General features: G+C 43.9%; 3 protein-coding genes across 5 annotated transcripts; all 3 read right to left on the bottom strand.

Moving 5' to 3' along the window:
• Positions 1-68: 68 nt before the first annotated feature.
• On the bottom strand, positions 69-2,919 carry LOC121844971 (sterile alpha motif domain-containing protein 9-like). Its single transcript, XM_042315538.1, has one exon. It carries the CDS (start codon positions 2,917-2,919, stop codon positions 1,165-1,167), a length of 1,755 nt encoding a protein of 584 aa, XP_042171472.1. The 3' UTR covers positions 69-1,164.
• Positions 2,797-7,935, bottom strand: LOC121844970 (sterile alpha motif domain-containing protein 9-like). The gene is made up of 4 exons (XM_042315537.1): positions 7,402-7,935; positions 6,585-6,656; positions 6,311-6,365; positions 2,797-6,095 (listed from the first exon to the last, which is right to left on the bottom strand). The coding sequence occupies exons 1-4, from the start codon at positions 7,464-7,466 to the stop codon at positions 2,961-2,963; spliced, it is 3,327 nt and encodes a 1,108-aa protein (XP_042171471.1). The 5' UTR covers positions 7,467-7,935; the 3' UTR covers positions 2,797-2,960.
• A 4,041-nt stretch (positions 7,936-11,976) lies between these two features.
• Positions 11,977-27,682, bottom strand: si:ch211-151p13.8 (UPF0687 protein C20orf27 homolog). Of its 3 annotated transcripts, none has more exons than XM_042315542.1 (6): positions 26,983-27,682; positions 20,733-20,820; positions 20,218-20,354; positions 19,741-19,894; positions 12,617-12,742; positions 11,977-12,136 (listed from the first exon to the last, which is right to left on the bottom strand). In XM_042315542.1, the coding sequence occupies exons 2-6, from the start codon at positions 20,749-20,751 to the stop codon at positions 12,063-12,065; spliced, it is 510 nt and encodes a 169-aa protein (XP_042171476.1). In that variant the 5' UTR covers positions 20,752-20,820; positions 26,983-27,682; the 3' UTR covers positions 11,977-12,062. The 3 variants fall into 3 exon arrangements, with proteins under 3 accessions (XP_042171476.1, XP_042171477.1, XP_042171478.1); XM_042315543.1 differs by lacking the exon at positions 26,983-27,682 and adding an exon at positions 22,823-22,862; XM_042315544.1 differs by lacking the exon at positions 20,733-20,820.
• Between the last annotated feature and the right edge of the window lie 177 nt (positions 27,683-27,859).

The following is a 27,859-nucleotide window of genomic DNA, read 5'->3' as shown; positions in this document are numbered from 1 at the left end:
TTGTTTTACAGAACATTCAGGGGAAAAAATATCCTCAAATATATACAGGTATATACTGTATATATATATAGTATGCAATTCTCTTTATTCCATTAACAAACATTGACAATAGGTTTTCTCCTCATCTCTTTTCTCTTGTAAATAATGTAGCATATAATTTCAAATAACCACGCAATTGAATGTATTTAGACAAACATCTGAAGAAGATACATAACTTGCAGAAAGTCAATATGCCTTGTAACACAATAATCATTCCGTAGTTTCAATAAACACAATGCAAAACCATAAAACATGTTTAAAGCATTGAATAGTTGCAAATGGTTTATAGGTCTACAATCCTTGTTCATTGGTCTGCTACTGTATAGTACTGTATGTTACAATTAGAGGGACTTAGAGACAGAATTACAGGGACTTAGAGAAAAATGACAGGGACTTAGGGACAAAATTACAAGGACTTAGAGACCAAATTAGAGGGACTTAGAGACCAAATTACAGGGACTTAGGGACAAAATTACAAGGATTTAGAAACCAAATTACAGGGACTTAGAAACAAAATTACAGGGACTTAGAGACCAAATTAGAGGGATTTAGAAACAAAATTACAGGGACTTAGAGACCAAATTACAGGGACTTAGAGATAAAATTACAGGGACTTAGAGATAAAATTACAGGGACTTAGAAACCAAATTAGAGGGACTTAGAGACCAAATTACAGGGACTTAGAGATAAAATTACAGGGACTTAGAGACCAAATTAGAGGGACTTAGAAACCAAATTAGAGGGACTTAGAGATAAAATGACAGGGACTTAGAGATAAAATGACAGGGACTTAGAGATACAATGACAGGGACTTAGAGACATTACAATCCATTCTGATGCAAGATTGATTGTCATTGTTTCACCTCTAAAAGCATGAATGATTCATTGTTGAATGTCACCCGACACCTGTTCTCTCTGCTTTGATTATTTCCAGGTGGTTGAGGTTGGGTTTCCTCACACAGTGACAAGAGCACACTGGTATCTTACTTAATGTGATTCTGTCCTGGTTCACAGACATTCACCCCAGTCAAACCCTCTAGGCCTATATAACTTCAATGGAAGCCTTTCCTTTCCCTAAGTGCAAACGCTTGCATCCCTTCCTCAGTCTGCCTGATGGTAAGCTGTTTACTGGTCATTTTCATACTTTATGTCATAAGCCACGGGTCCCTCCATGGTGAATCCAAGGTAAAAGGAGACCTCCTCCGTACTGCATCCACTCCGGACTCCACCAAGGTATACTGGACGCACTGAGATTTTCAGATTGCCCCCGTAGTAAACATAAATGTCACCGTTTTCCGTTTTCCCTTTGACCCGTTGTAACAGGTTTTGTATCTCAGGATCCCTCCATATTGCTCCACTTTGCCACAGTTGATGCGGGTTTGGGGGTCTATCTTTGGATGAGGCCTTCTTGTGTGATGTTTTGGGTCCCTCTTTGTACAGCAACTGATCAAGCCTGCCTTTGTGAATTATTCTCCTCAGTCCTCTTGATTTCCCGAGGTAGAAATGTGCGATGCAACTCTTCGCCGGAAATATGTGGGAGAAGCGACGATGGAAAGATTTCTTCGATGAAGTGACATACGTGCCAATGTTTTTGAACGTTGTGGTGCTCTCAAGCAGGTTGTCCTTTCTTGGCCACATCAGCAACATTGAGAGGTAGTACAGCTCTGTGCAGTTTGAATGGGTTCCCTCGTCTTGCAGTGCCTCATTGAGAAGGGAGACCAGCTCCTCGTACCTCTTCAGCAATGTTGAGCTTTGCTTAATGCAGTGAAGAACAATGTTTGCAAGGATGAAATTGATCCGGTCAGCCATGAGTTTCCGTGTAGAATTTTGAACAATGAACTGCCATTTCTTCAGAATTAATTCAATTTGATTCCCATTCTTCTCATTCAGATACTGGAGAAGACCAGCAAATGAATCTGCTCGCTTTTGCTCCAAATAGTTCCGCTGCTCCTCTATCTCCTGCCGGAGACTCAGTTTTGGTTTACTGGCCCTTTCAGAGGCTCTCTCTTCTCCGGAGGAACAGAAGATGTGAATGTACTTCTTGAAGAGCTCTGATACTTTCCGTTTGTTTCTGTCCTCTGCTGTCTCCTTCTCAATTGACCTTGGCTTCAGGTATGTGAAGTAGTTCTCAAAAAAACGGAACATCTCCTTCAGCCGTGGCTTCAAAGAGACCAAGAATTTCTCGTGGTCTGACAGAACAGCAATGAATTGATCATTTGTACTGTTTGTTGTTTCATGAAAATCACTCACTGGCAAGTGGTTTTTGAGGAACTGCAGCATTTTGTCTCGCTGGAGTGCGTCACTTTTGTTGAAGAAAGGAATATCTTTGATGATATCAAAAACAATAATTGAAACTTCCATTTCACCGACATACCCAGATGTGTTGTAGGTTCGTTGCCTCTTTCTGTTGGGCAGATCAAGGGAATCCATTGTCTCATCCTTCTTTGCGAGTTCCTGTGAATCTCTGAATGCTTTGGTGGCTTGAAATGCTAATTTTAGGCATTTGTCTAACCCTTCTGGAGTGAGCTCCTCAGCACGTTCAATTTCATATTTCAGGTGGCTTTTGTACACCTGTCCCAATGTGTCTGCAATGTAAGAATTGTACATTTTCTGCTGTGCATCCTTGGCCCATTGCAGAGCAGATATATAATCCTTCTCTTTCAGATAGAAATGCCTTGCCAAAGCTTGTGGCAGAGTTGCGTTTTTGTCAAATCTCATTGTTGCTCTTACAAGAACTTCTTTGATTTGGCTGATTCCCTCATCCGTCTGTATGTCTTCAATCAAAGGAGAGAAGAGTGTATCTTTGTCATGTCCAAGTTCCTTTCGTTGCCGCGTGATCAGCATACTTTGGATGTTTTGAACCAGGATGTCCTTACCCATGCCAGATTTGTACAGCAAGTCACAGTGTAACAGACTGGTTGTTATTTCCCCAGTTGAAGCTTGTGCTTTCCGGTGAGGACTTTGAGGCAATTACTTGCAATCATTTGGTGTAGAAACCGAACTGCCTGATAAGTGCCGTGCTCTTCAATGTCGAAGCGCATCAGTAGCGTGGAGTATGGGTTCATTTTGTCCTCAAGTGTCTCTTTTCCCCACAGAGCATTCCTAATCCCCACAAAATCCTCACATAGGGACAGGGCCATGTAGGAGCCGTTCACATATGTATTTAGCAAAGCTAAGAGTGAAAATAGCTGTCCTTCTTTTCTGGAGGTGTCAAGGTCTTTCAGGGTGTTGCACACCAGATTCTTGATGTACTTCTCACTGAAATTGTTTGTCATGATCATGAAGGCGTAGAACGTTTCAGGTTTTTGATGGTGACCTTTGAGCTCTTTCAGTTTCACCTCAAAGAAGCTCTGCTCTTTGGTGGAGAGCTTGTTGATCATGAACACATTGTCAAGTCGGCTGTTTCTGGAGCTCTCTGCTGGAATCTGGGATCTCTCACAGTTCAGTATGATGACCATCAGAGTGTCAGGTTTCTTCTTCTCGTTGGCTGCACTTAGTATGCATCTCTGTAGGTCTTCAACGTCCTCCCAGTTGTCCACCAAGAGTAGAACAGGAGAATAACTCAACTGCTTCTCTTTGCCACAGGTCAGCAGGTGTGTGACTTGGACTGCGATCTCACTGTTCTGTGCTGTGGTGTTTTTCAGAACAGCACATCTGAATTTACATCTCAAGTTCCACAAAACGTGCATGGCCAGTGTTGTTCCACCACATCCTGGATGATGGAAGAGGTTTATTATTATGCATGGTGATGTGTACCCCTCTGTAGGTGTGATCAGGTTGTGAAGATCCTCATACTTGTCACGTTTGATGAATGGCAGACAACCTGGCCTCTCGGACAAGTAGAAGTTCCACCAAGTCACTTGTCCGCCTCTGTAAAAGTCCTCCTCCGTGTTGGTCTTGAATTCCTCAAAAGTGTCTTTGGTTTCAATTTCAGTGTTCTCACATTCATTTTCACTCAGTATATCAAGTACGGTCATCAGCTCTTCGTCTTTTTGTGTCAGGAGGACTGAACTGGAGCCAGAAGATGGCAGATATCTCCTAGAGGACCGTGTCTGGGGTTCTTTGATTTTCCTGATGGTGCAGTCGATTTCAGTCAGGCTCAATTCGTAGATACATTTACTAGTAATATCCACTTTGCAGCGAGTGTTTATCATGTCTCTCCATTGACTGAATACATTTGAATCTTTGCATATGCAGAGCATATTATCCTCACCCTCAAGAGTGCGATAGATGGCACAAAAGGCCTCAAGTATAGGGCTTGAGATGTCAGTGACTCCTGAGTGAAGCATGAACACCACAAGTAATCTGTCTTTCGACAAGACGTCTGGATTGCAGAGAAATGAAACCATATCGCTGATTTCTCCAGCACGTTTCTTCAGCCATTCACTGGTACTGAAAGGTCTGTCTGCTTCACTGACCTCATTTGCTCGACCATTACAAAAGACCCAGCTTGTCTGCTTAAACAAGTTCAGCTTTCCGATAACAGTGGAGACATTGTCATTAGTATTGTACATTCGAGGGTAATGAAGATTCGCTATGCGATCTGTTCTGTAGAAACTGCATGTCCCGTTCATGTCAGATTCTGGGTCAAACTCCAGCACTGCAAACAACTTCATCTCCTTCAAAAACCCCAAATGTTCATGAAGACTGGGGTGGCACTTGTTTGTGACAACTATAACTTGCAATGAGCTTTCAAGTGTGTCTCTCCCATGAGTTATCAATTGTTTTAGCCTCTGACCTTGGTGGTTTTGGTTTTGGGTTATCTGCTGACAGTTGCTCTCCTCTTTTGACTTACGTGCTGATGACCAACATTTGACTTCCTCTGTCAAACCTCTCATCTTCTCCTGTAGACTTCTGGGATTATTGTTTGCAAGAATGTTGATGCTCTTTGGACCTTGTCGAATAAATAGACATTCAGTTTTGTATTCTTCTCCATTTTGTTCAGATATTATTGAGGTATAGAAAAGCTTCTCTTGAGTCTGTGAATAACTTGGGACAACATCAACTTCTATCACCCACTTGTCTGAAGTCGCACCATCTAGACGTTGAACCTGAAAGAATTTTGGAGGTCTGATGCATGCTCTTGCGATATTTGTTTCTTCTCCAAAGTGTTCCTTGAGATGCATGTCAAACCTGTCTGTATACATATTGAATGATGGCAGGTTTTGCCCAATCACCTGTCCATGCATGTGTCCGTGCCCGCCTGTCACCCCAAAATGAATGGTCCCATTGGTGCGAGAGTTCATGCAGGCTGCGGAAAAACGAAACACTTCATTGCTGAACTTTTCCAGAATATCTATCTCACTGGCTTCCTCTGTGCTTGGCAGGAGCTTGTACTCATGTACCGGGTCAATGAGATTGCTTGGACCGGATTCAGGGGGGAGGGTATCATTTTGTATGTATGTGAACGATAGGTCGTTTTGGTCAAAGGGACGTGGGGGACATATTCTCTTCTCCAGATTTGGAGCAGTTTCTCTTAAGTGGTCAAATGATGAGATGGACGTCTCACTTTGTTTCGTATTGTCCTCCATATTTCCATAAGCTGGAATGGATTCCGACTCTACCATTGGCAGTAGAATGGGGGATGCAACATCTGAACCAGAATGTCTCAGTTCTTCCACTGATGTCCATGATGAGCTTAGACTTGGAGCCACCGACTCCGATTTCACACTGTCAGAATCCAGAGTTTCCTCATGTGACCCCATCCTAGCTTCTGGTATGGCTTTAAATCTAAATCTCTCCTGTCTTCTGAAGGGATCACTCTCAGGGGATCTCATGCTTCTCCCTACACTCTCCAAGTCGTTTCTCAGTATCTCTACATTTTTTATGATTTGAATCGCAGGCCCAAACTTAACACCGAAATCAGTCAAGTCCTGTTTCTCAATGCAAACCAGGCTAGCTCCTGACACGTCCTGTTCATAAAGTTTTGTTGCGACCTCAGGGAGTTTGAGGCTACTAATTAGCCACTCTTTCACATGCTCCTTCGTCCAGTCTTCGATTCTCTGTGGGAATTCTCTGAGGTTGCTGACTCTGTTCATGCCATGATGTTCAGTATGCTGAGAACCCAAGAAATAAAAACGATCATCACCATAGGCAGTTGTATTTCTTTTTAAACCAATTAACAGTTACTGTACCTGCACATATAGTTGATATTTTTTATTTGCCAAATCACCAATGCCAATTGCTTATTATTATTGAAACTAAGAACAATCCACTGAATATACATTTACTATGCATACATAGAGTTTCAGCTTAAAACTTGCAAACATACCATTGTTGCATGCACTCCACCAATGGACAGTTGTGTTGTGTCTGATGTCATCATCCTACAAGTGGTGGAAATACATTAGGTGCAAATACATTCATTTGAAATTAAACAAATTGATGTTTTGGATCACCTCAAATGTGTTTTTTTTATACATACATGCAAGGTATTGTGCATTTTAATTTTGTTGATTTTTTTATAGTAAAAAATTCCCACATGACCCACTTTAGATACTTTAAATTATTTAAAAAATCATCTATTAATTAAAATCATAAATGACCTTGAAGATGGACCCATTGACTGGTCACTCTTCATTGACAGATAGCTGGGTGTAGGTGAGTCTGCTCCCTCCCTGCAAACAAAATAATTGAGGTGTGTTTTTAATCAATCCTATGCTTATGTACAGTCGCTTTTACCGATCTGCAAGATGTCTATTAGAAATCACATATTCAAAAGTGTCTCCGAGTAGGAGTGCTGATCTAGGATCAAGTCCCCCTACATCATTATGATCTAATAGATAATAGGCAGAATCTACCACACACCCAAACCAATTTAGTGAGGGTGCTAGAGTCAAAATGCTAAACTGGAGAAACAGGAAAAAGTCGCTGCACTTTTCCAGACAGATGAAAATCTATTTATTTAATTGTGGCTGAGCTTTCGGTCAGTCAACCGTCATCAAACCATATGCAAAATAATATTCAAAACTGATGCTAATCAAAACTGATGCTAATCAGTACTGATGCTAATCAAAACTGATGCTAATCAGTACTGATGCTAATCAAAACTGATGCTAATCAAAACTGATGCTAATCAGTACTGATGCTAATCATAACTGATGCTAATCAAAACTGAAGCTAATCAGTACTGATGCTAATCATAACTGATGCCAATCAAAACTCAAGCTCATCAGTACTGATGCTAATCATAACTGATGCTAATCAAAACTGAAGCTAATCAGTACTGATGCTGACCAAAACTGATGCTAATCAAAACTCCTACTCTGAGACTGTGAAAACGGGCCCAGACCTTTTGTCTTTTGTCGATTGTTGGACGTATTGACACATTGCAACGTCCTCATTATGAAAATCATAAATGACCTGCGATTGGGAATAAACTCTCTCTTGTAGTTTATCGGTGGATCCATTGAGCGGTCACTCCTCATTGACACACAGCTGGATGTAGGTGACTCTGCACCCTCCCTGTGAAATATACAGTCAGTACCCTAACCCTATAACATAGCTTGTAAAGACAGTTGGAAATCGGGACCCATATTCATCCACATGCAGTGTTCACACTGCACGAGTCTCCTTATCCCTGGGTTTATTGAGATTTTAGCCTAGGGCTATGCAAGTCTTCACACTTGCACATTCTAGCACCAACCTTAGCCCAGGGCTACCTGGCCTTGCTCCGGAGCAGGGTTAGGTCCAACTTTGTAGGACTAGACCCAGAAACCCGGTGCCAAAATAGCCCGTGTGAAACGGGGGTCAAGAAAAACGCATAGAATATTTCACTGTCCAATCACAATAGCTGCATTTTCACTTCATTTTCATATGCTTGTGATGAGTTCTGCACGCTATTTTAATAAGTACATTTATACTATTTCATCCTTCCATCTGAGGACAAAAACCTGACAAAAAAATATACTTTCATCGGTGAGTTCATAAGAAAACATTGGTTGCTATGGCTAAACAAAAACAGTTCCTATGTAGGCATTTTTAGCTAACAGTGAGTGCATTCCTAGGTTTTCTGTTAATTAAAACTGTCAGTTCAGTGGTGATCGATAATGTTGAGGGGTCAAAAGTTATCTGGGGTTAGAATGAACTTTTCACCTCACTTTGTCCCGGTCCTGTTAAAGCAATGAAATGACGTCATGATCTGTCTGCTGCCTGGATCCGTGAATTTTAGCCCAGGATTAACAAATGTTAGTGTGAACACAGGATAAGTTAGCCCAGGGTCAGTCTTAGCCCAGGGCTAAGAACATTGCAGTGCGAAAAGGCCTAAAGTGTCTCACAGTAGTAGTGTTGATTGAGGATCAGTTCCCCTCTGTCCATATAATATTATTCATTATGATCTAAAAGGCAAAGCTGATCCTATAGCAACACTCCTACTCTGAGACTGTGAATACAGGCCCAAACCTTTTGTCTCTTTTGTCTCTTGTCCTCTGTGGAAGTTGATTGGCTGACCCATTGAGTGATCACTCTTCATTGACAGACAGCTAGGTGACTCTGCTCTCTCCTCCTGGGCCACCAAGCCCTGTTTACCAGGGCAGAGAAGACTTGACCCTGCAACGTCCTCATTATACTCCTGTGGGGCGGTGGGACTACTATGCAGCCATTGGCGGACATGTTCACTCTTCCCACTCTCTGCACCCTCAGGCGATACAGTGGTGTCACTCATCCTGTCTCCACACCAGCATTCAGGTTCCTGACAAAGAAAACGAAGCGAGAGGGGTGAGAGGAAAGATCCGAAAAACCGCTCTTTAGCAGTAACTTCTTTATTGAGGATAAGTGTACTTACTGTGACTGTGATATGTGGTTGTCTCACCTTGCTGTCTTAATAAGATGAGTGCACTAACTAACTGTAAGTCGCTCTGGATAAGAGCATCTGATAAATGACTCAAATGTCAAATGCTCTTTAACCATGTATCAAAATCTCCCGCTAACTTCATTCCCTTTCTGAAACTCTCAGCATTGAAACAAGCGGAAGCAATGTACCGGACTTCTTGTCCAAATCATAGAGAACCAGGTCTAGTAAACACACATTCCTATATGACCACAACAGACTAATACCTCTCCTCTGTATAGAAACCACTTGGGATACTCTCGTAGGAAATGTATTGTTTCCCAAACGTGGTAGTTATGTTGTTTGTAGAAAAGGCGTATCATATTGTGTCACCTTCAATAGGCAGACTGGGTGACACATGTGCATTCCCATGCAGTAGAAAGCTACAGTTTCTACAATAGCCAAAGAGGATAACGGTAATCTGGTTACTCTCTCCTATGGTCCAGGGATACAAGATCAGACACCTCCCCTCGATGACTCAGCAGTGGTTGCACATGCAGTACATTTCATTTGAGAGTCATACTTACCCGGAACTTCAGCTTCTCATATGAACTTGTGATTTGAATAGTGTCATGGTTATTTGACAATGGCTTACTTCCCAAACATTACCATGAAAAGCAAACAAACCTATTCATTGCCTATCTCCTCATCGAACATGGAGTAGACTGAATGAAAACGTGTGTTTCTGCATTCCAGAGACACATAATATACCAGGGAGTGTACTGTAACTGTGTACTGTAGACTTGCTACGTCAAATAAGATTTTTCCTCAGGAGCCATTTGATTTCAGGAAATCAGTTGATTTCAGTATGCTATTGAGTAAACTTGGACCTTCGTCACCCACGGAGTATGTCTGATTTATACATTCAGAATCTCAGTTATTGCATGAGAAATAATCAGTACGATTATTATTATAATTATAACGAGCTCAACGTAATTAGGCTGCATTCATTTGTAATAATTAGACTAATTACAGCAGTATTTTTAGTTTAGAAAGCATTTGTGTAGACAATAACAGAATATATCCAAGACTTTAAACAGAACCTTACCACTCAGAGTCCTAACTTCACTCATATCTGCACAGTTTGAAAGGTGTGCTCTTAGATCCTGTGCAGCCACAGAAATATCAGTAACCGTTTCCCCGCTGTATTCTTGACAATGAACCACGTATTCTGGGCCGCACCTAGGAGGTGCCGAATTTAACCCCAGAAGCTACTAATACAGGAGAAACATGGTCTATTTAGTAGCTCACAGCTAGTAGATCCTGAGCCTGCGTCTGAAGAGGAGGCTGATATCCGATCATACTTTAGACCTACCCATGATCTCCATATAAGGAAACCAAAGGGCAGAGTCAGGGTTTGTGGGAGGTAGCTTTGGATATATATTTCAGATACTTGTATCTTGGACTAAAATATGTTAGGAAGTAGAAAGCAAAACCTATTGACTCCGGTAAGATAAAATAAGAAAGAAAAAAAAGAGCTTCTTCTATGAAGTGTGGTTTGTGTTTTCTACCTGTCTTCAACTCTCAGCTCGACTGTCTTGTTTTTTTATGAAGGCAAAGAGTCTGGGAATTGAGCCAGTGGACCAGTTCTGTGCTGGCTCGATTCCAGTGTTTCTGCCCTCTCCGACACCATCTCCATTACATTATCTTGGTGGCTGTCGTCTACACTTGAACACCACCACTAGTCTTCAACAACCACAATGTGTATATATATATATATATATATATATAATATACCTTATCATAAGTCAAAGAAAATGATATGGATCCTGTAGGACACAATGAATTGCAGAACACTGGAAAACAATAGTGTACATCTACAGGTTAACAGTTGACATGATATTTTATTTACTGACAGAGATATAGGAGAATCTAGTACAATACAGAGACAGTTTTGCAGGACACAGACTAAAAGGCATACTCTTACATAGTTGGTCAAAGGTGGCGCTCACACAGAACACATACTGTACAACGAGGGGACAAAACATTAAGAACACCTTCTCTTTCCATGACAGACTGACCAGGTGAATCCAAGTGAAATCTATGATCCCTTATTGATGTCACCTGTTAAATACACTTCAAATCGGTGTACATGAAGGGGAGTAGACAGGCTAAAGAGGGATTTTTAAGCCTTGAGAGAATTGAGACATGGATTATGTATGTGTGACATTGAGGGTGAATGGGGGTGCAACTCAATATTAGGAAGGTGTTCTTACTGTTTTGTCCACTCAGTGTAAATCCTAATACAATGACAGGTTATATTGACGTGCACAATTAAAATGTTAAATTATATTTCTGATCGTTTAAGGCTGGTTGACGCTTGGCTCTTGTTGCAGAACGACAGAAGGGACGAGAAGCAAAGGAGCTGCAGTGCCTGGTTATATAATGGACCTACAGTGGATGTTGGAAACACATTGGCTCCCTCACTGAGGAATGTGTCATTTTACATTTGGGGAACTATAAGTGATCATGGACACCTTGGTCTTCATTACAGGGCTAATCACAAAAAAGCAGTTTGTGTGTGTGCTTGTGTGTCAGAGGAGGCTGGTGGGAGGAGCTATATGAGGATGGGCTCATTGTAATGGCTGGAATGGAATTCATGGAACGGAGTCAAACGTGGTTTCTATATGTTTGATACCGTTCCACATGTTCCATTCCAGTCTTTACACTAAGCCGTCCCTATAGCACCTCCCATCAGCCTCCTCAGGTGTGCGTGTGCCACTACGGGTGCATGCATGTGTGTGGCTAAGTGCAGGTAAGTGCTGGTTTTGTTCCACTACGACAGCTGGTCTCTACAGGAGGGGGAAGATATAAAGGGACGGACAATGGCTGGTCTCTTACAGGAGGGGGAAGATATAAAGGGATGGACAATGGCTGGTCTCTACAGGAGGGGGAAGATATAAAGGGATGGACGATGGCTGGTCTCTACAGGAAGGGGAAGATATAAAGGATGGACGATGGCTGGTCTCTACAGGAGGGGGAAGATATAAAGGGACGGACGATGGCTGGTCTCTACAGGAGGGGGAAGATATAAAGGATGGACGATGGCTGGCTCTCTACAGGAGGGGGAAGATATAAAGGGACGGACGATGGCTGGTCTCTACAGGATGGCTGGTCTCTACAGGAGGGGAAGATATAAAGTGACGGACGATGGCTGGTCTCTACAGGAGGGGGAAGATATAAAGGGACGGACGGCTCATTTCCTTTTTTCTTTCTCCGCCCCCAGACACCGCACCCCCTCCAGCAGCAGAGGAGTACCATGGTGACGATCTACAGAGAGAGGGAGAAGGGGATGGAGGGAGAGATAGGGAAAAGAGAGAGGGAAGGAGGGAGAGGGTGGGGTAGATTGGGTTGGTGGGTAAGAGATAGGGCGAGAGAGAGAAAGAGAGAGGGAGGGAGGGAGATTGAGAAAGAGAGCGGAAGAGTCACTGTTATTTTGCTGAGTAAAGGATCATAGTGAGTGTGTGATGTAGAGGAAGTTGCAGAGACCTCTTAGTCCCCCAGGGGGTGCTGTCCACCCTTTAACACTGACAGGCCATACATAGTACATGTTGCATAATAGCTGTTGCATAATAGCATTTATCAGCAGTATGCCTTACTGTAAATACCATAAGTAAGTGGTAACTAACTGCAGATATTTCCCCTATTAACACAGGGTTACTGCCCAGATGATCAGTATGTGTGTCACTGTGTGTGTTTCTGTGTGTATGACTGTGTCCACACATGACCAGGCACACAGGAGTAACTCACCCATGACCCGGGCCTGTAGTCTGACCTGCAGACGTTGGTCTTTCTTCCCCCGGCTGACCAGGGTCAGCTCCTCCTGTAGCACCCCCTCCTGGTGGGTGGTGTACTCACACGTCACCTTCACCCCACCTAGAGGGAGGGAGGGAGATAGCAGGAGATGGCAGATGGACCAAGAGAAACAAGGAATGGATGGAGAGAGACAGGGAATGGACGGAGACAGGGAATGGACGGAGAGAGGGAGGGAGTCAGGGAAGGGACGGAGAGAGGGAGGGAGGGGAGGGACGAAGGACGGAGAGAGAGTCAGGGAAGGGATCTAGAGAGGGAGGGGAGGAGTCAGGGAAGGGACGGAGAGAGGGAGGGAGTCAGGGAAGGGACGGAGATAGGGAGGAGTCAGGGAAGGGACAGAGAGAGGGAGGGAGTCAGGGAAGGGACGGAGAGAGGGAGGGAGTCAGGGAAGGGACGGAGAGAGGGAGGGAGTCAGGAAGGGACGGAGAGAGGGAGGGAGTCAGGGAAGGGACGGAGAGAGGGAGGGAGACAGGGAAGGGACGGAGAGAGGGAGGGAGACAGGGAATGGACGGAGAGAGGGAGGGAGACAGGGAATGGACGGAGAGAGGGAGGGAGACAGGGAATGGACGGAGAGAGGGAGGGAGACAGGGAATGGACGGAGAGAGGGAGGGAGACAGGGAATGGACGGAGAGAGGGAGGGAGACAGGGAATGGACGGAGAGAGGGAGGGAGACAGGGAATGGACGGAGAGAGGGAGGGAGTCAGGGAAGGGACGGAGAGAGGGAGGGAGTCAGGGAATGGACGGAGAGAGGGAGGGAGACAGGGAATGGACGGAGAGAGGGAGGGAGACAGGGAATGGACGGAGAGAGGGAGGGAGTCAGGGAATGGACGGAGAGGGGAGGGAGACAGGGAAGGGACGGAGAGAGGGAGGGAGACAGGGAATGGACGGAGAGAGGGAGGGAGACAGGGAATGGACGGAGAGAGGGAGGGAGTCAGGGAATGGACAGAGAGAGGGAGGGAGACAGGGAATGGACGGAGAGAGGGAGGGAGTCAGGGAATGGACGGAGAGAGGGAGGGAGTCAGGGAATGGACGGAGAGAGGGAGGGAGTCAGGGAAGGGACGGAGAGAGGGAGGGAGACAGGGAATGGACGGAGAGAGGGAGGGAGACAGGGAATGGACGGAGAGAGGGAGGGAGACAGGGAATGGACGGAGAGAGGGAGGGAGACAGGGAATGGACGGAGAGAGGGAGGGAGACAGGAATGGACGGAGAGAGGGAGGGAGACAGGGAATGGACGGAGAGAGGGAGGGAGACAGGGAATGGACGGAGAGAGGAGGGAGACAGGGAATGGACGGAGAGAGGGAGGGAGACAGGGAATGGACGGAGAGAGGGAGGGAAACAGGGAATGGATGGAGAGAGGGAGGGAGACAGGGAATGGACGGAGAGAGGGAGGGAGACAGGGAATGGACGGAGAGAGGGAGGGAGACAGGGAATGGATGGAGAGAGGGAGGGAACAGGGAATGGATGGAGAGAGGGAGGGAAACAGGGAATGGACGGAGAGAGGGAGGGAGACAGGGAATGGACGGAGAGAGGGAGGGAGACAGGGAATGGACGGAGAGAGGGAGGGAGACAGGGAATGGATGGAGAGAGGGAGGGAGACAGGGAATGGACGGAGAGAGGGAGGGAGACAGGGAATGGACGGAGAGAGGGAGGGAGACAGGGAATGGACGGAGAGAGGGAGGGAAACAGGGAATGGATGGAGAGAGGGAGGGAGACAGGGAATGGACAGAGAGAGGAGAAACAGGGAATGGATGGAGAGAGGGAGGGAGACAGGGAATGGATGGAGAGAGGGAGGGAGACAGGGAATGGATGGAGAGAGGGAGGGAGACAGGGAATGGATGGAGAGAGGGAGGGAGACAGGGAATGGACGGAGAGAGGGAGGGAGACAGGGAATGGATGGAGAGAGGGAGGGAGACAGGGAATGGATGGAGAGAGGGAGGGAGACAGGGAATGAACAGAGAGGGAGACAGGGAATGGATGGAGAGAGGGAGGGAGACAGGGAATGGACGGAGAGAGGGAGGGAGACAGGGAATGGATGGAGAGAGGGAGGGAGACAGGGAATGGATGGAGAGAGGGAGGGAGACAGGGAATGGATGGAGAGAGGGAGGGAGACAGGGAATGGACGGAGAGAGGGAGGGAGACAGGGAATGGACGGAGAGAGGGAGGGAGACAGGGAATGGATGGAGAGAGGGAGGGAGACAGGGAATGGACGGAGAGAGGGAGGGAGACAGGGAATGGACGGAGAGAGGGAGGGAGACAGGGAATGGATGGAGGGAGACAGGGAATGGATGGAGAGAGAGGGAGACAGGGAAGGGATGGAGAGAGGGGAGACAGGAATGGACGGAGAGAGGGAGGGAGACAGGGAATGGACGGAGAGAGGGAGGGAGACAGGGAATGAACAGAGAGGGAGACAGGGAATGGATGGAGAGAGGGAGGGAAACAGGGAATGGATGGAGAGAGGGAGGGAAACAGGGAATGGATGGAGAGAGGGAGGGAGACAGACAGAGGTAGAAAAAGAAAGGGAGAGAAAAAAGAAAGACAGAAAGAAGGAGAGAAAGATGGAGACAGTTAATAATAAAAGGACAGGAATGGTCGGGGAAAGAGTGACATGAAAACAGAGACAAAAAGGCGTCCGACAGACAGAAGTAACGTTAGACTGAGAGACAGTAGTCTATTGAGTATTTATAACCAGTATTTACTTCAATGTAATTCGCCATAGCTTCCCCACATTCCATAAAATCTGTGTCTGAAATGCCACCATATTCCCTATATAGTACACTAATTTGATCAGGGCCTATAGGGAACATTCAATGTTTCAAGTTAATAGAATAGGCTGCTCTCCGTGACACAACCCAGGGTTCTCTTACAGGAAGCCACTCTGAAAGCCCAGAGGGGAGCTCAGATTCATTCCCCCTAAAATTCAAATGGTGCCCTATTCCCTATATTGTGTACTACCTTTGTCCAAAGGACTATGGGCCTGCCGTATTGGCGCTGGTCGAAAGCAGTGCACTGTATAGGGAATGGGGTGACAAGGGGACATTTGGGATGAAGCCAGGGAAACAAATCAAATTGTATTGGTCACATGTGCAGGTGTAGACCTTACAGTGAAATGCTGACTTATGAGCCCATAACCAACAATGCAGATGGAATAAGAAAAATAAATAAAAGTAACAAGTAACTAAAGAGCAGCAGTAAAATAACAATAGCGAGACACATATATATATATACATATATACATGTAGGTAGAGTTATTAAAGTGACTATGCATAGTTGATAACAACAGAGAGTAGCAGAGGTGTAAAAGAGAGGGGTGGGGAGCAATGCAAAATAATCTCTTCTTCTGGTCTCCTCTCTCTGAATCGATTCATGGCTGAAATGGGAGCTGATGGATTGATCTCTTTGGTCTTTGTTTGCCCCTGGTAATGACTGTCTGGTGGTGGTTATATTCCTCTGGTAATGACTGTCTGGTGGTGGTTATATTCCTCTGGTAATGACTGTCTGGTGGTGGTTATATTCCTCTGGTAATGACTGTCTGGTGGTGGTTATATTCCTCTGGTAATGACTGTCTGGTGGTGGTTATATTCCTCTGGTAATGACTGTCTGGTGGTGGTTATATTCCTCTGGTAATGACTGTCTGGTGGTGGTTATATTCCTCTGGTAATGACTGTCTGGTGGTGGTTATATTCCTCTGGTAATGACTGTCTGGTGGTGGTTATATTCCTCTGGTAATAACTGTCTGGTGGTGGTTATATTCCTCTGGTAATGACTGTCTGGTGGTGGTTATATTCCTCTGGTAATGACTGTCTGGTAGTGGTTATATTCCTCTGGTAATGACTGTCTGGTGGTGGTTATATTCCTCTGGTAATGACTGTCTGGTAGTGGTTATATTCCTCTGGTAATGACTGTCTGGTGGTGGTTATATTCCTCTGGTAATGACTGTCTGGTGGTGGTTATATTCCTCTGGTAATAACTGTCTGGTGGTGGTTATATTCCTCTGGTAATGACTGTCTGGTGGTGGTTATATTCCTCTGGTAATGACTGTCTGGTGGTGGTTATATTCCTCTGGTAATGACTGTCTGGTGGTGGTTATATTCCTCTGGTAATGACTGTCTGGTGGTGGTTATATTCCTCTGGTAATGACTGTCTGGTGGTGGTTATATTCCTCTGGTAATGACTGTCTGGTGGTGGTTATATTCCTCTGGTAATGACTGTCTGGTGGTGGTTATATTCCTCTGGTAATGACTGTCTGGTGGTGGTTATATTCCTCTGGTAATGACTGTCTGGTGGTGGTTATATTCCTCTGGTAATGACTGTCTGGTGGTGGTTATATTCCTCTGGTAATGACTGTCTGGTGGTGGTTATATTCCTCTGGTAATGACTGTCTGGTGGTGGTTATATTCCTCTGGTAATGACTGTCTGGTGGTGGTTATATTCCTCTGGTAATGACTGTCTGGTGGTGGTTATATTCCTCTGGTAATGACTGTCTGGTGGTGGTTATATTCCTCTGGTAATGACTGTCTGGTGGTGGTTATATTCCTCTGGTAATGACTGTCTGGTGGTGGTTATATTCCTCTGGTCTGGTGGTGGTTATATTCCTCTGGTAATGACTGTCTGGTGGTGGTTATATTCCTCTGGTAATGACTGTCTGGTGGTGGTGTTCTCTGGTAATGACTGTCTGGTGGTGGTTATATTCCTCTGGTAATGACTGTCTGGTGGTGGTTATATTCCTCTGGTAATGACTGTCTGGTGGTGGTTATATTCCTCTGGTAATAACTGTCTGGTGGTGGTTATATTCCTCTGGTAATGACTGTCTGGTGGTGGTTATATTCCTCTGGTAATGACTGTCTGGTGGTGGTTATATTCCTCTGGTAATTACTGTCTGGTAGTGGTTATATTCCTCTGGTAATGAAGTGGTTATATTCCTGGTAAAGACTGTCATGGTGGTTATATTCCTCTGGTAATGACTGTCTGGTGGTGGTTATATTCCTCTGGTAATGACTGTCTGGTGGTGGTTATATTCCTCTGGTAATGACTGTCTGGTGGTGGTTATATTCCTCTGGTAATGACTGTCTGGTGGTGGTTATATTCCTCTGGTAATGACTGTCTGGTGGTGGTTATATTCCTCTGGTAATGACTGTCTGGTGGTGGTTATATTCCTCTGGTAATGACTGTCTGGTGGTGGTTATATTCCTCTGGTAATGACTGTCTGGTGGTGGTTATATTCCTCTGGTAATGACTGTCTGGTGGTGGTTATATTCCTCTGGTAATGACTGTCTGGTGGTGGTTATATTCCTCTGGTATATTCCTCTGGTAATGACTGTCTGGTGGTGGTTATATTCCTCTGGTAATGACTGTCTGGTGGTGGTTATATTCCTCTGGTAATGACTGTCTGGTGGTGGTTATATTCCTCTGGTAATGACTGTCTGGTGGTGGTTATATTCCTCTGGTAATGACTGTCTGGTGGTGGTTATATTCCTCTGGTAATGACTGTCTGGTGGTGGTTATATTCCTCTGGTAATGACTGTCTGGTGGTGGTTATATTCCTCTGGTAATGACTGTCTGGTGGTGGTTATATTCCTCTGGTAATGACTGTCTGGTGGTGGTTATATTCCTCTGGTAACGACTGTCTGGTGGTGGTTATATTCCTCTGGTAATGACTGTCTGGTGGTGGTTATATTCCTCTGGTAATGACTGTCTGGTGGTGGTTATATTCCTCTGGTAATGACTGTCTGGTGGTGGTTATATTCCTCTGGTAATGACTGTCTGGTGGTGGTTATATTCCTCTGGTAATGACTGTCTGGTGGTGGTTATATTCCTCTGGTAATGACTGTCTGGTGGTGGTTATATTCCTCTGGTAATGACTGTCTGGTAGTGGTTATATTCCTCTGGTAATAACTGTCTGGTGGTGGTTATATTCCTCTGGTAATAACTGTCTGGTGGTGGTTATATTCCTCTGGTAATGACTGTCTGGTGGTGGTTATATTCCTCTGGTAATGACTGTCTGGTGGTGGTTATATTCCTCTGGTAACGACTGTCTGGTAGTGGTTATATTCCTCTGGTAATAACTGTCTGGTGGTGGTTATATTCCTCTGGTAATTCCGATCAGAGCCTCACCCTCCATGGGTCGGATGGCATTGGGAGGGGAACAGGGGATGGAGAGCGGATCTAAAGAATGTAGAATAGGTGATAAAAGGGGAAGAGGTAGGGAAATTGTTGCCTTTGCGCCAGACAAGTATTCATTGTGGACAGGGGATGGAGGGGGAGAAAAGGTAGAAGAAGGAAGGAGACCTTCGCCAGTGATCCAGACAGACAAGTATTAATTGGGGACAGGGGATGGAGGGGGAGAAAAGGTAGAAGAAGGAAGGAGACCTTCGCCAGTGATCCAGACAGACAAGTATTAATTGGGGACAGGGGATGGAGGGGAGAAAAGGTAGAAGAAGGAAGGAGACCTTCGCCAGTGATCCAGACAGACAAGTATTAATTGGGGACAGGGGATGGAGGGGGAGAAAAGGTAGAAGAAGGAAGGAGACCTTCGCCAGTGATCCAGACAGACAAGTATTAATTGGGGACAGGGGATGGAGGGGGAGAAAAGGTAGAAGAAGGAAGGAGACCTTCGCCAGTGATCCAGACAGACATTCAAGTTTCACAGGTTTGATAACATACCAGTTCCTGTAATAGTAGGTTACAGTAATGACAGAAACAGTGTCTTGTTATGGTACAAACATGTTTGTTGGCAGAGGGGCACATGGGAGATTAGATATGCCTTGTTAGTGGTTTTCTGCCACTTTCAGGTCTACACTGCACCCATCTTTACCAATATATCCATTTACTCAATTCATATCCATTTGGACGATTTGGATCCTGTACAAGGAACACAGAAGCAATCATCTCAGTTTCTATAATGGGTCGCATTCAATAGGCTTCGAACAGTATTAAAACTGATTGAAACAGGAAGGGAATAGCTGGACTCCAATAACAAACACTCATTTTCATTTTCCATTGCAAAACGGTTTAACGTTTTCTTTGACATGCCCTAATGCATACGGCCCTGGTCTCCAACGTACCCTCTGATGTGGGTGTGACACGGTTGACTTTGAGGAGGGGTCTGGGAGTCGGTGATGAGGAGGAAGGGAGGGAGCACACATCTTTCCCCAGCACAGGCACCTCTGGGAGGGTGAAAACGATCTCATAACGATGCAGACTCCTCAGGAACCCTACCTGAACAGAGAGAGAGAGTGTGAGAGAGTGTGTGTGTGAGAGAGGAGAAACACAGTATAAATTATATAAACACTTATTAAATACTCACACACTTCTTATGAAATGTGTTAAGTAGTTCTTATGTAGGTACCCATCAGGGGTGCATTCAGCAGGGCATAATGTTGTAGAAATATGTTATGGAGAACAAACATGGCTCTATGACCTGTAGAATAAGGAATCATGTCTGCTCTATTCATAACATTTCAATCTGCAATGTTCAACAATGTTTGTCTACTGAACTTGGCACAAGCAATTCGAGCATTCGTATTCCAAACCCCGCCCACCTTAACCAGGAAGTTCCCATCAGGCTCTGGGAGAGCAGGGATGGAAGAATCCTTGGCTTTGTCCTCACGGTGAACAGGGGAGCCCATGGCATCCTCGTCGTCTGGGAAACGCACGCTTCCTCCCTTTGAGGTCGACCCTGGGGAAGAGGCAGTAAGGGCGTGACTCGGTCAGGGACAGAAATACACACACAGGCACATACTGAACACACACACACACATATCATTCATGCATGGCTAAGCAGCTGTATAGGACTGCAAGTTTTCATTGCGCTTTTATGAGAGAGAGAGTGAGACAGAGAGCAGGAGAGAGAGGGAGAGAGTTAGTGTTTTGGTCCATCAGTAGAACTTAGGTCTGACATGGCATTAGGGCTTTACAAAGAGCGGGAAGGGAATTGAAAATCCATTCACTTAGAGACAATGGCAGATTAATTAATTTATGTTTGGGCGATATCAGTTGCAGACAGACAGACAGAAACAGACAAACAAACACACACACAGAGAAGTCAAGGACTCACCCTTCCTGCCTGTTGCCATGTCAACGTCAGGCCAGGAATGATGGATCACACTGTATCAGTCTGAATTTGTGATGTCATCATTACCCTCCTTCAGAGAACATGACAAGGAACAATGTAAGGAGATAGAGAGAGAGGGAGAACAAGAGAGATGGAGAGAGAAAAGGGGGGAGCAGATGAGGAATGAAAGAGGGGAAGAGTGAGGTGAAAGAGGGAGAGAAAGAGAGACCAATTCACAATTTCTTTGTAAAGGTGACAGCTCCTCAACAACAGTTTCTTAATTAATTCTATGATATTCTTAAAGTAAAAGTCAATTAAACTAAAGTGTCACTGGCAAAGTCATAATGGTAAAGTGGTATATTTTCTTTAGCTCGGTGCCAGGTAGCAACTTCTGCCCAAAAGTACTCTGGTACTGTAGCGTATCAATCCGCTGGATAGAGCCCTAGACTAGGTTCCAAATGGTACCCTAGTGCATTTCTTTTAACAAGGTCCAATAGGGGAATAGGGTGCCATCTGTTCCGCACGTCAACAATAACCTTTGACCTTAAATTTAATCCTACTGCGGCTTTATCAATATCATTAGAAGCGCCCAGCTGTGAGTCCAGTCCAGTGTTGCAGACAAAGGCGCGGCTAAACGACTCCCTGACCTGCTCACTAAAGAAGCTTATCTCTGCCCCCAAAGCTTACCAGGTGGAATTAGAGGAAGAAATTAGAAAGAGTCATTTCTTACAGTTTTACCATTGGGAGTTGGGTACCGAGCCTAATTCACACAATCCTCCCTAATACGGAAACACTGGAGGGGGAATAGCCTTGAGTGTTATGTAACCTAAACTAGAATGGGGAGGAAATAGAACACAGAACAGAGAGAAGCTCATTCCATTCTATTTATAACGGCCTTAATGTACCATCGACAGTTATCCAGTTGTGGAAAAAGTACCCAATTGTCATCCTTGAGTTAAAGTAAAGACCCTAATAGAAAATGACTGAAGTGGAAGTGAAAGTCACCCAGTAGAATACTACTTGAGTAAAAATCTAAAACTATCTGGTTTTAAATACACTTAAAGATGCACTATGCAGAAATAACTCCATAATTTCCTGGTTGCTAAAATTGTAATAGTTTGCCTAATTTCAGTTTATGTGGCAAAACAAGCAAGTAGAGAATCATTGTACCATGAAAACTGCTGTGAAATATATTTTCCATAACCAAAAATATTTTATTTTCAGCTGTTTGAAGCTGGTGTGCAAAACGGAAAGTAAAAGACGCAAAAACAAAACTTAAGAATGGGAACCATAGAAATGGAGCACATAGAATAGATACACCACTTCTTATACTTTCTTTCAATGAGAATGACATATCTATCACTCACATTTCTATGTGCATTTGGTTGGGGTCACCCAAAAAGTTATATATTGTAGCTTTAAGTATCAAAAGTAGAAGCTATAAATCCATCCAAATTCCTTATATAAAGCAAACCAGACGGCACAATTAGCTTTTTTTAATGGATAGCCAGGGGCACACTCCAACACTGACCAACAGACCATTTACAAACACTCAGACATCATTTACAAACAACGCATCTGTGTTAAGTGAGTTCGCCAGATCAGAGGCAGTATGGATGACCAAGGATGTTCTCTTGATAACTGTATGAATTGGACCATTCTTCCTTGTCCTGCTAAGCATTTGATTATCGAGTAGCCTAGCCTACTGTTGGTGTCAGGGACAATAAGGCCTAATAAAAAGTACAGTGCATTCAGAAAGTATTCAGACCCCTTCACTTTTTCCACATTTTGTTACGTTACTGCATTATTCTATATTATTTATTTTCATTTTTATCAATCTACACAGAATACCCGATAATGACAAAGCGAAAACAGGTTTTTAGAAATGTTTGCAAATGTATTAAAAATGAAAAGCATAAATACCTTATTTACATAAGTATTCAGACACTTTTCTATGAGACTCGAAATTTAGCTCAGGTGCATCCTGTTGTCATTCATCATCCTTAAGATGTTTATACAACTTGATTGGAGTCCACCTGTGATAAATTCAATTGATTGAAATTCAATTGGACATGATTTGGAAAGGCACACACCTGTCTATTTAAGGTCCCACAGTTGACAGTGCACGTCAGAGCAAAAACCAAGCCATGAGGTCGAAGGAATTGTCTGTAGAGCTCCGAGACAGGATTGTGTTAAGGCACAGATCTGGGGAAAGGTACACAAAAGATTCTGCAGCATTGAAAGGTACCTAAGAAAACAGTTGCTTCCATCATTCTTACAGTGCCTTGCGAAAGTATTCGGCCCCCTTGAACTTTGCGACATTTCAGGCTTCAAACATAAAGATATAAAACTGTATTTTTTTGTGAAGAATCAACAACAAGTGGGACACAATCATGAAGTGGAACGACATTTATTGGATATTTCAAACTTTTTTATTCAGCCCCTTTACTTTCAGTGCAGCAAACTCTCTCCAGAAGTTCAGTGAGGATCTCTGAATGATCCAATGTTGACCTAAATGACTAATGATGATAAATACAATCCACCTGTGTGTAATCAAGTCTCCGTATAAATGCACCTGCACTGTGATAGTCTCAGAGGTCCGTTAAAAGCGCAGAGAGCATCATGAAGAACAAGGAACACACCAGGCAGGTCCGAGATACTGTTGTGAAGAAGTTTAAAGCCGGATTTGGATACAAAAAGATTTCCCAAGCTTTAAACATCCCAAGGAGCACTGTGCAAGCGATAATATTGAAATGGAAGGAGTATCAGACCACTGCAAATCTACCAAGACCTGGCCGTCCCTCTAAACTTTCAGCTCATACAAGGAGAAGACTGATCAGAGATGCAGCCAAGAGGCCCATGATCACTCTGGATGAACTGCAGAGATCTACAGCTGAGGTGGGAGACTCTGTCCATAGGACAACAATCAGTCGTATATTGCACAAATCTGGCCTTTATGGAAGAGTGGCAAGAAGAAAGCCATTTCTTAAAGATATCCATAAAAAGTGTTGTTTAAAGTTTGCCACAAGTCACCTGGGAGACACACCAAACATGTGGAAGAAGGTGCTCTGGTCAGATGAAACCAAAATTGAACTTTTTGGCAACAATGCAAAACGTTATGTTTGGTGTAAAAGCAACACAGCTCATCACCCTGAACACACCATCCCCACTGTCAAACATGGTGGTGGCAGCATCATGGTTTGGGCCTGCTTTTCTTCAGCAGGGACAGGGAAGATGGTTCAAATTGATGGGAAGATGGATGGAGCCAAATACAGGACCATTCTGGAAGAAAACCTGATGGTGATGATATTACTAGTTTATCTAGCGTGTCCTGCGTTGCATATAATCGATGCGGTGCCTTTCTTAAAATCAATACACAGAAGTATATATTTTTAAACCTGCATATTTAGCTAAAAGAAATCCAGGTTAGCAGGCAATATTAACCAGGTGAAATTGTGTCACTTCTCTTATGTTCATTGCACACAGAGTCAGGGTATATGCAAGAGTTTGGTTAGCCTTGCTCATTGCGAACTAATTTGCCAGAATTTTACGTAATTATGACATAACATTGAAGGTTGTGCAATGTAACAAGAATATTTAGACTTAGGGATGCCACCCGTTTGATAAAATACCGAAAGGTTCCGTATTTCACTGAAATAATAAATGTTTTGTTTTCGAAATTATAGTTTCTGGATTCGACCATATTAATGACCAAAGGCTCGTATTTCTGTGTGTTCTGTTATAGTTAAGTCTATGACTTGATAGAGCAGTCTGACTGAGCTATGGTAGGCAGCAGCAGGCTCGTAAGTATTCATTCAAACAGCACTTTCGTGCGTTTTGCCAGCAGCTCTTCGCAAGCACAGCGCTGTTTATGACTTCAAGCCTATCAGCCTAATGGCTGGTGTAACCGATGTGAAATGGCTAGCTAGTTAGCGGGGTTTGAAATGCTAATAGCGTTTCAAACATCACCCGCTCTGAGACTTGGAGTAGTTATTCCCCCCGCGGCTTTTGTGGAGCGATGGGTAATGCTGCTTCGAGTGTGGCTGTTGTCGATGTGTTCCTGGTTCGAGCCCAGGTAGGGGCGAGGAGAGGGACGGAAGGTATACTGTTACACTGGCAATACTATAGTGCCTATAAGAACATCCAATAGTCAAAGGTATATGAAATAGAATAGTATAGAGAGAAATAGTCCTATAAATACTATATTAACTACAACCTAAAACCTCTTACCTTGGAGGAACCAAAAAGGAACCACCAGCTTTCATATGTTCTCATGTTCTGAGCAAGGAACTCAAACGTTAGCTTTTTTACATGGCACATATTGCACTTTTACTTCTCCAACACATTGTTTTTGCATTATTTAAACCAAATTGAACATGTTTCATTATTTATTTGAGGTTAAATTGATTTTATTGATGTATTATATTCAGTAAAAATAAGTGTGCATTCAGTATTGTTGTAATTGTCATTATTATAAATAATTTTTTTAAATTTAAATTGGCTGATTAATCAGTATCAGCTTTTTTTGGTCCTCCAATAATCGGTATCGGAGTTGAAAAATCATAATCGGTCGACCTCTAATGGACCTCTATGACAAAGCTACAGAGATCCTCTGTGGAGATAGGAGAACCTTCCAGAAGGACAACCATCTCTGCAGCACTCCACCACTCAGGCATGTATAGTAGATTGGCCAGACGGAAGCCAATCCTCAGTAAAAGGCACATAGCCCGCTTGTAGTTTTCCAAAAGGCATCTAAAGGACTCTCAGACCATGAGAAACAAGATTCTCTGGTCTGATGAAACAAATATTGAACTCTTTGGCCTGAATGCCAAGTGTCACGTCTGGAGGAAACTCGGCACCGCTCATCACCTGGCCAATACCATTCCTACGGTGAAGCATTGTGGTGGCAGCATCATGCTGTGGGGATGTCAGGATCAAGGGAAAGATGAACTGTGCAAAGTACAGAGAGATCCTTGACGGAAACCTGCCCCAGACCTTCCAACAGGACAACAACCCTAAGCACGCAGCCAAGACAACGCAGGAGTGGCTTCGGGACCAGTCTCTGAATGTCCTTGAGAGGCCCAGCCAGAGTCCGGATTTGAACCCAATCGAACATCTCTGGAGAGACCTGAAAATAGCTGTGCAGCGACGCTCCCCATTCAACATGACAGAGCTTGAGAGGATCAGCAGAGAAGAATGGGAGAAACTCCCCAAATACAGGTGTGCCAAGCTTGTAGCATCATACCTAAGAAGACTCAAGGCTGTAATCATTGCCAAAGGTACTTCAACAAAGTACCGAGCAAAGGGTCTGAATACTTATGTAAATGTGATTTAATTTCTTTTCAAACGTGTTTTTTCTATATTATTGCGGAGTATTATGCGTAGATTGATGAGTAAAAATATATATATATTTTTTTTTTAAAGGCTGTAACCTAACAAAATGTGGAAAGTGTCAAGGGGTCTGAAAACTTTCAAAATGCACTGTTGTAGGCTTCAAGTAACGTACAGATATCCCCCCCAAAATAATGAAGTAGTAGTCTACTTCAAAGTAGATTTTACTTTGTTACTTTACACCACTGCAGTTATCAATGGGACCTGGACGCATTGTGCAAAGGCATCGCGGTTGGTAGGCTTCTACCTTATTTGACACTGTCACTGTTCTACATGCAAATGCGGCACTGTTGGGAACGACCCAGCCCTGAACCGCCACCACCGCATCAACAGGGAGGGACATCGATACGTGCGCCGCCCGGGACATTTTTGACCGGTTTTAGCCTAATTACAAAATACTTGCGAACAGGTGTTCCTTAGGCTGCTTGGGTTGTTTATTGAATATATAGCCAATTCAATGCTGTTCCTTTCAATCACATAGCCCACCAGTGTTTTTATTCTAATGTTACAATTTCCATGTTGATGATCACACACACTGCATGCCCATTGGATGGAGTGCGCATCAAAACTGGAACATAGGCAGAGTTGCATTTGCTGTCGTTTCAACGGATGGGCAAAACTGCAACGAATATATTTGGACAACAACAACATATTCGTTATATTGTCATTGTGACATAAATCAAATCGAATATATTCAGCCTGAGAGAGAGACAGACAGACAGATCGGCAGATAGCCTAGCCTACGCCCAGTTAGATGTCAATACGATATGAACCTCCGAACTGGATTCCCCCCAGCTGCAAGAAAGCGTTTATGAAAATGTGTAACGTAAACTGTAATTAAAAAACCTATCGAAGCACTTACCGCTTTGGAGATTTGTTCAGTGCTTAGTGATGATGGTATCGGACAGTGGGAAGCGTTACCATCCCAAACGGCATGCTGCTTGCTGTGTTTGTCTGATCTCTTATTTCCGAGGCTCTACTCAGTCTCCTCTCCAGCTCTCCTCCTCCGGACCGACGCAGTCTACAACAGCCATACCTGGCACGTCGCTTTCTCGGTGACCTTTGCTGCAGTCATTGGCGGATGCAGGCATCGCGGGGAGGGAGGTTTTTCAACACTCCTCATGTAAACATCCCGTTTACACTGTAATTATTCTGCCTATTAGATAGTTGTGGTATTGACACTATACCTGCTTTCAGATTTAATGAAATGCAGGCTAACAATTGGATAAATATTTTATTTGTAGCCTTATTGAACATGCTAATTTAATAGGCTCTAACATGGTATAATATAATAGCCTATACAATACTGTACTAGAAAGTTCAAGAAGATGGACAACTCAAGGTCAGGGTTATTTTAGAAAAATTCATGCAATGATTTATTAGATTAGCCTCCAATTGAACTCCTATTACAACATGATTCAAATATATTCTGTCACTAATATAGTTTTCCAAAAAGTATTCAGTCTCATTCACCCCAGGCTATCCAATATGTTGAGCGTGAAAAACCCAGCAGCGTTGCAGTTCTTGAGACAAACCGGTACCTCCTACCATACCCCTTTCAAAGGCACCAATCTTTAGTCTTGCCCATTCACCCTCTGAATGGCACACATACACAATCCATGTCTGAATTGTCACAAGGCTTAAAAATCCATATTTATCCTGTCTCCTCCCCTTCATCTACACTGATGTAAGTGGATTTAACAAGTGACATCAGTAAGGGCTCATAGTGTTCACCTGGA

This window comes from Oncorhynchus tshawytscha, unplaced genomic scaffold (genome assembly GCF_018296145.1).
Source record: "Oncorhynchus tshawytscha isolate Ot180627B unplaced genomic scaffold, Otsh_v2.0 Un_contig_4141_pilon_pilon, whole genome shotgun sequence".
In the NCBI taxonomy this organism is placed as follows: Eukaryota; Metazoa; Chordata; class Actinopteri; order Salmoniformes; family Salmonidae; genus Oncorhynchus; species Oncorhynchus tshawytscha.
This window is presented reverse-complemented; position numbering and strand designations above follow the sequence as displayed.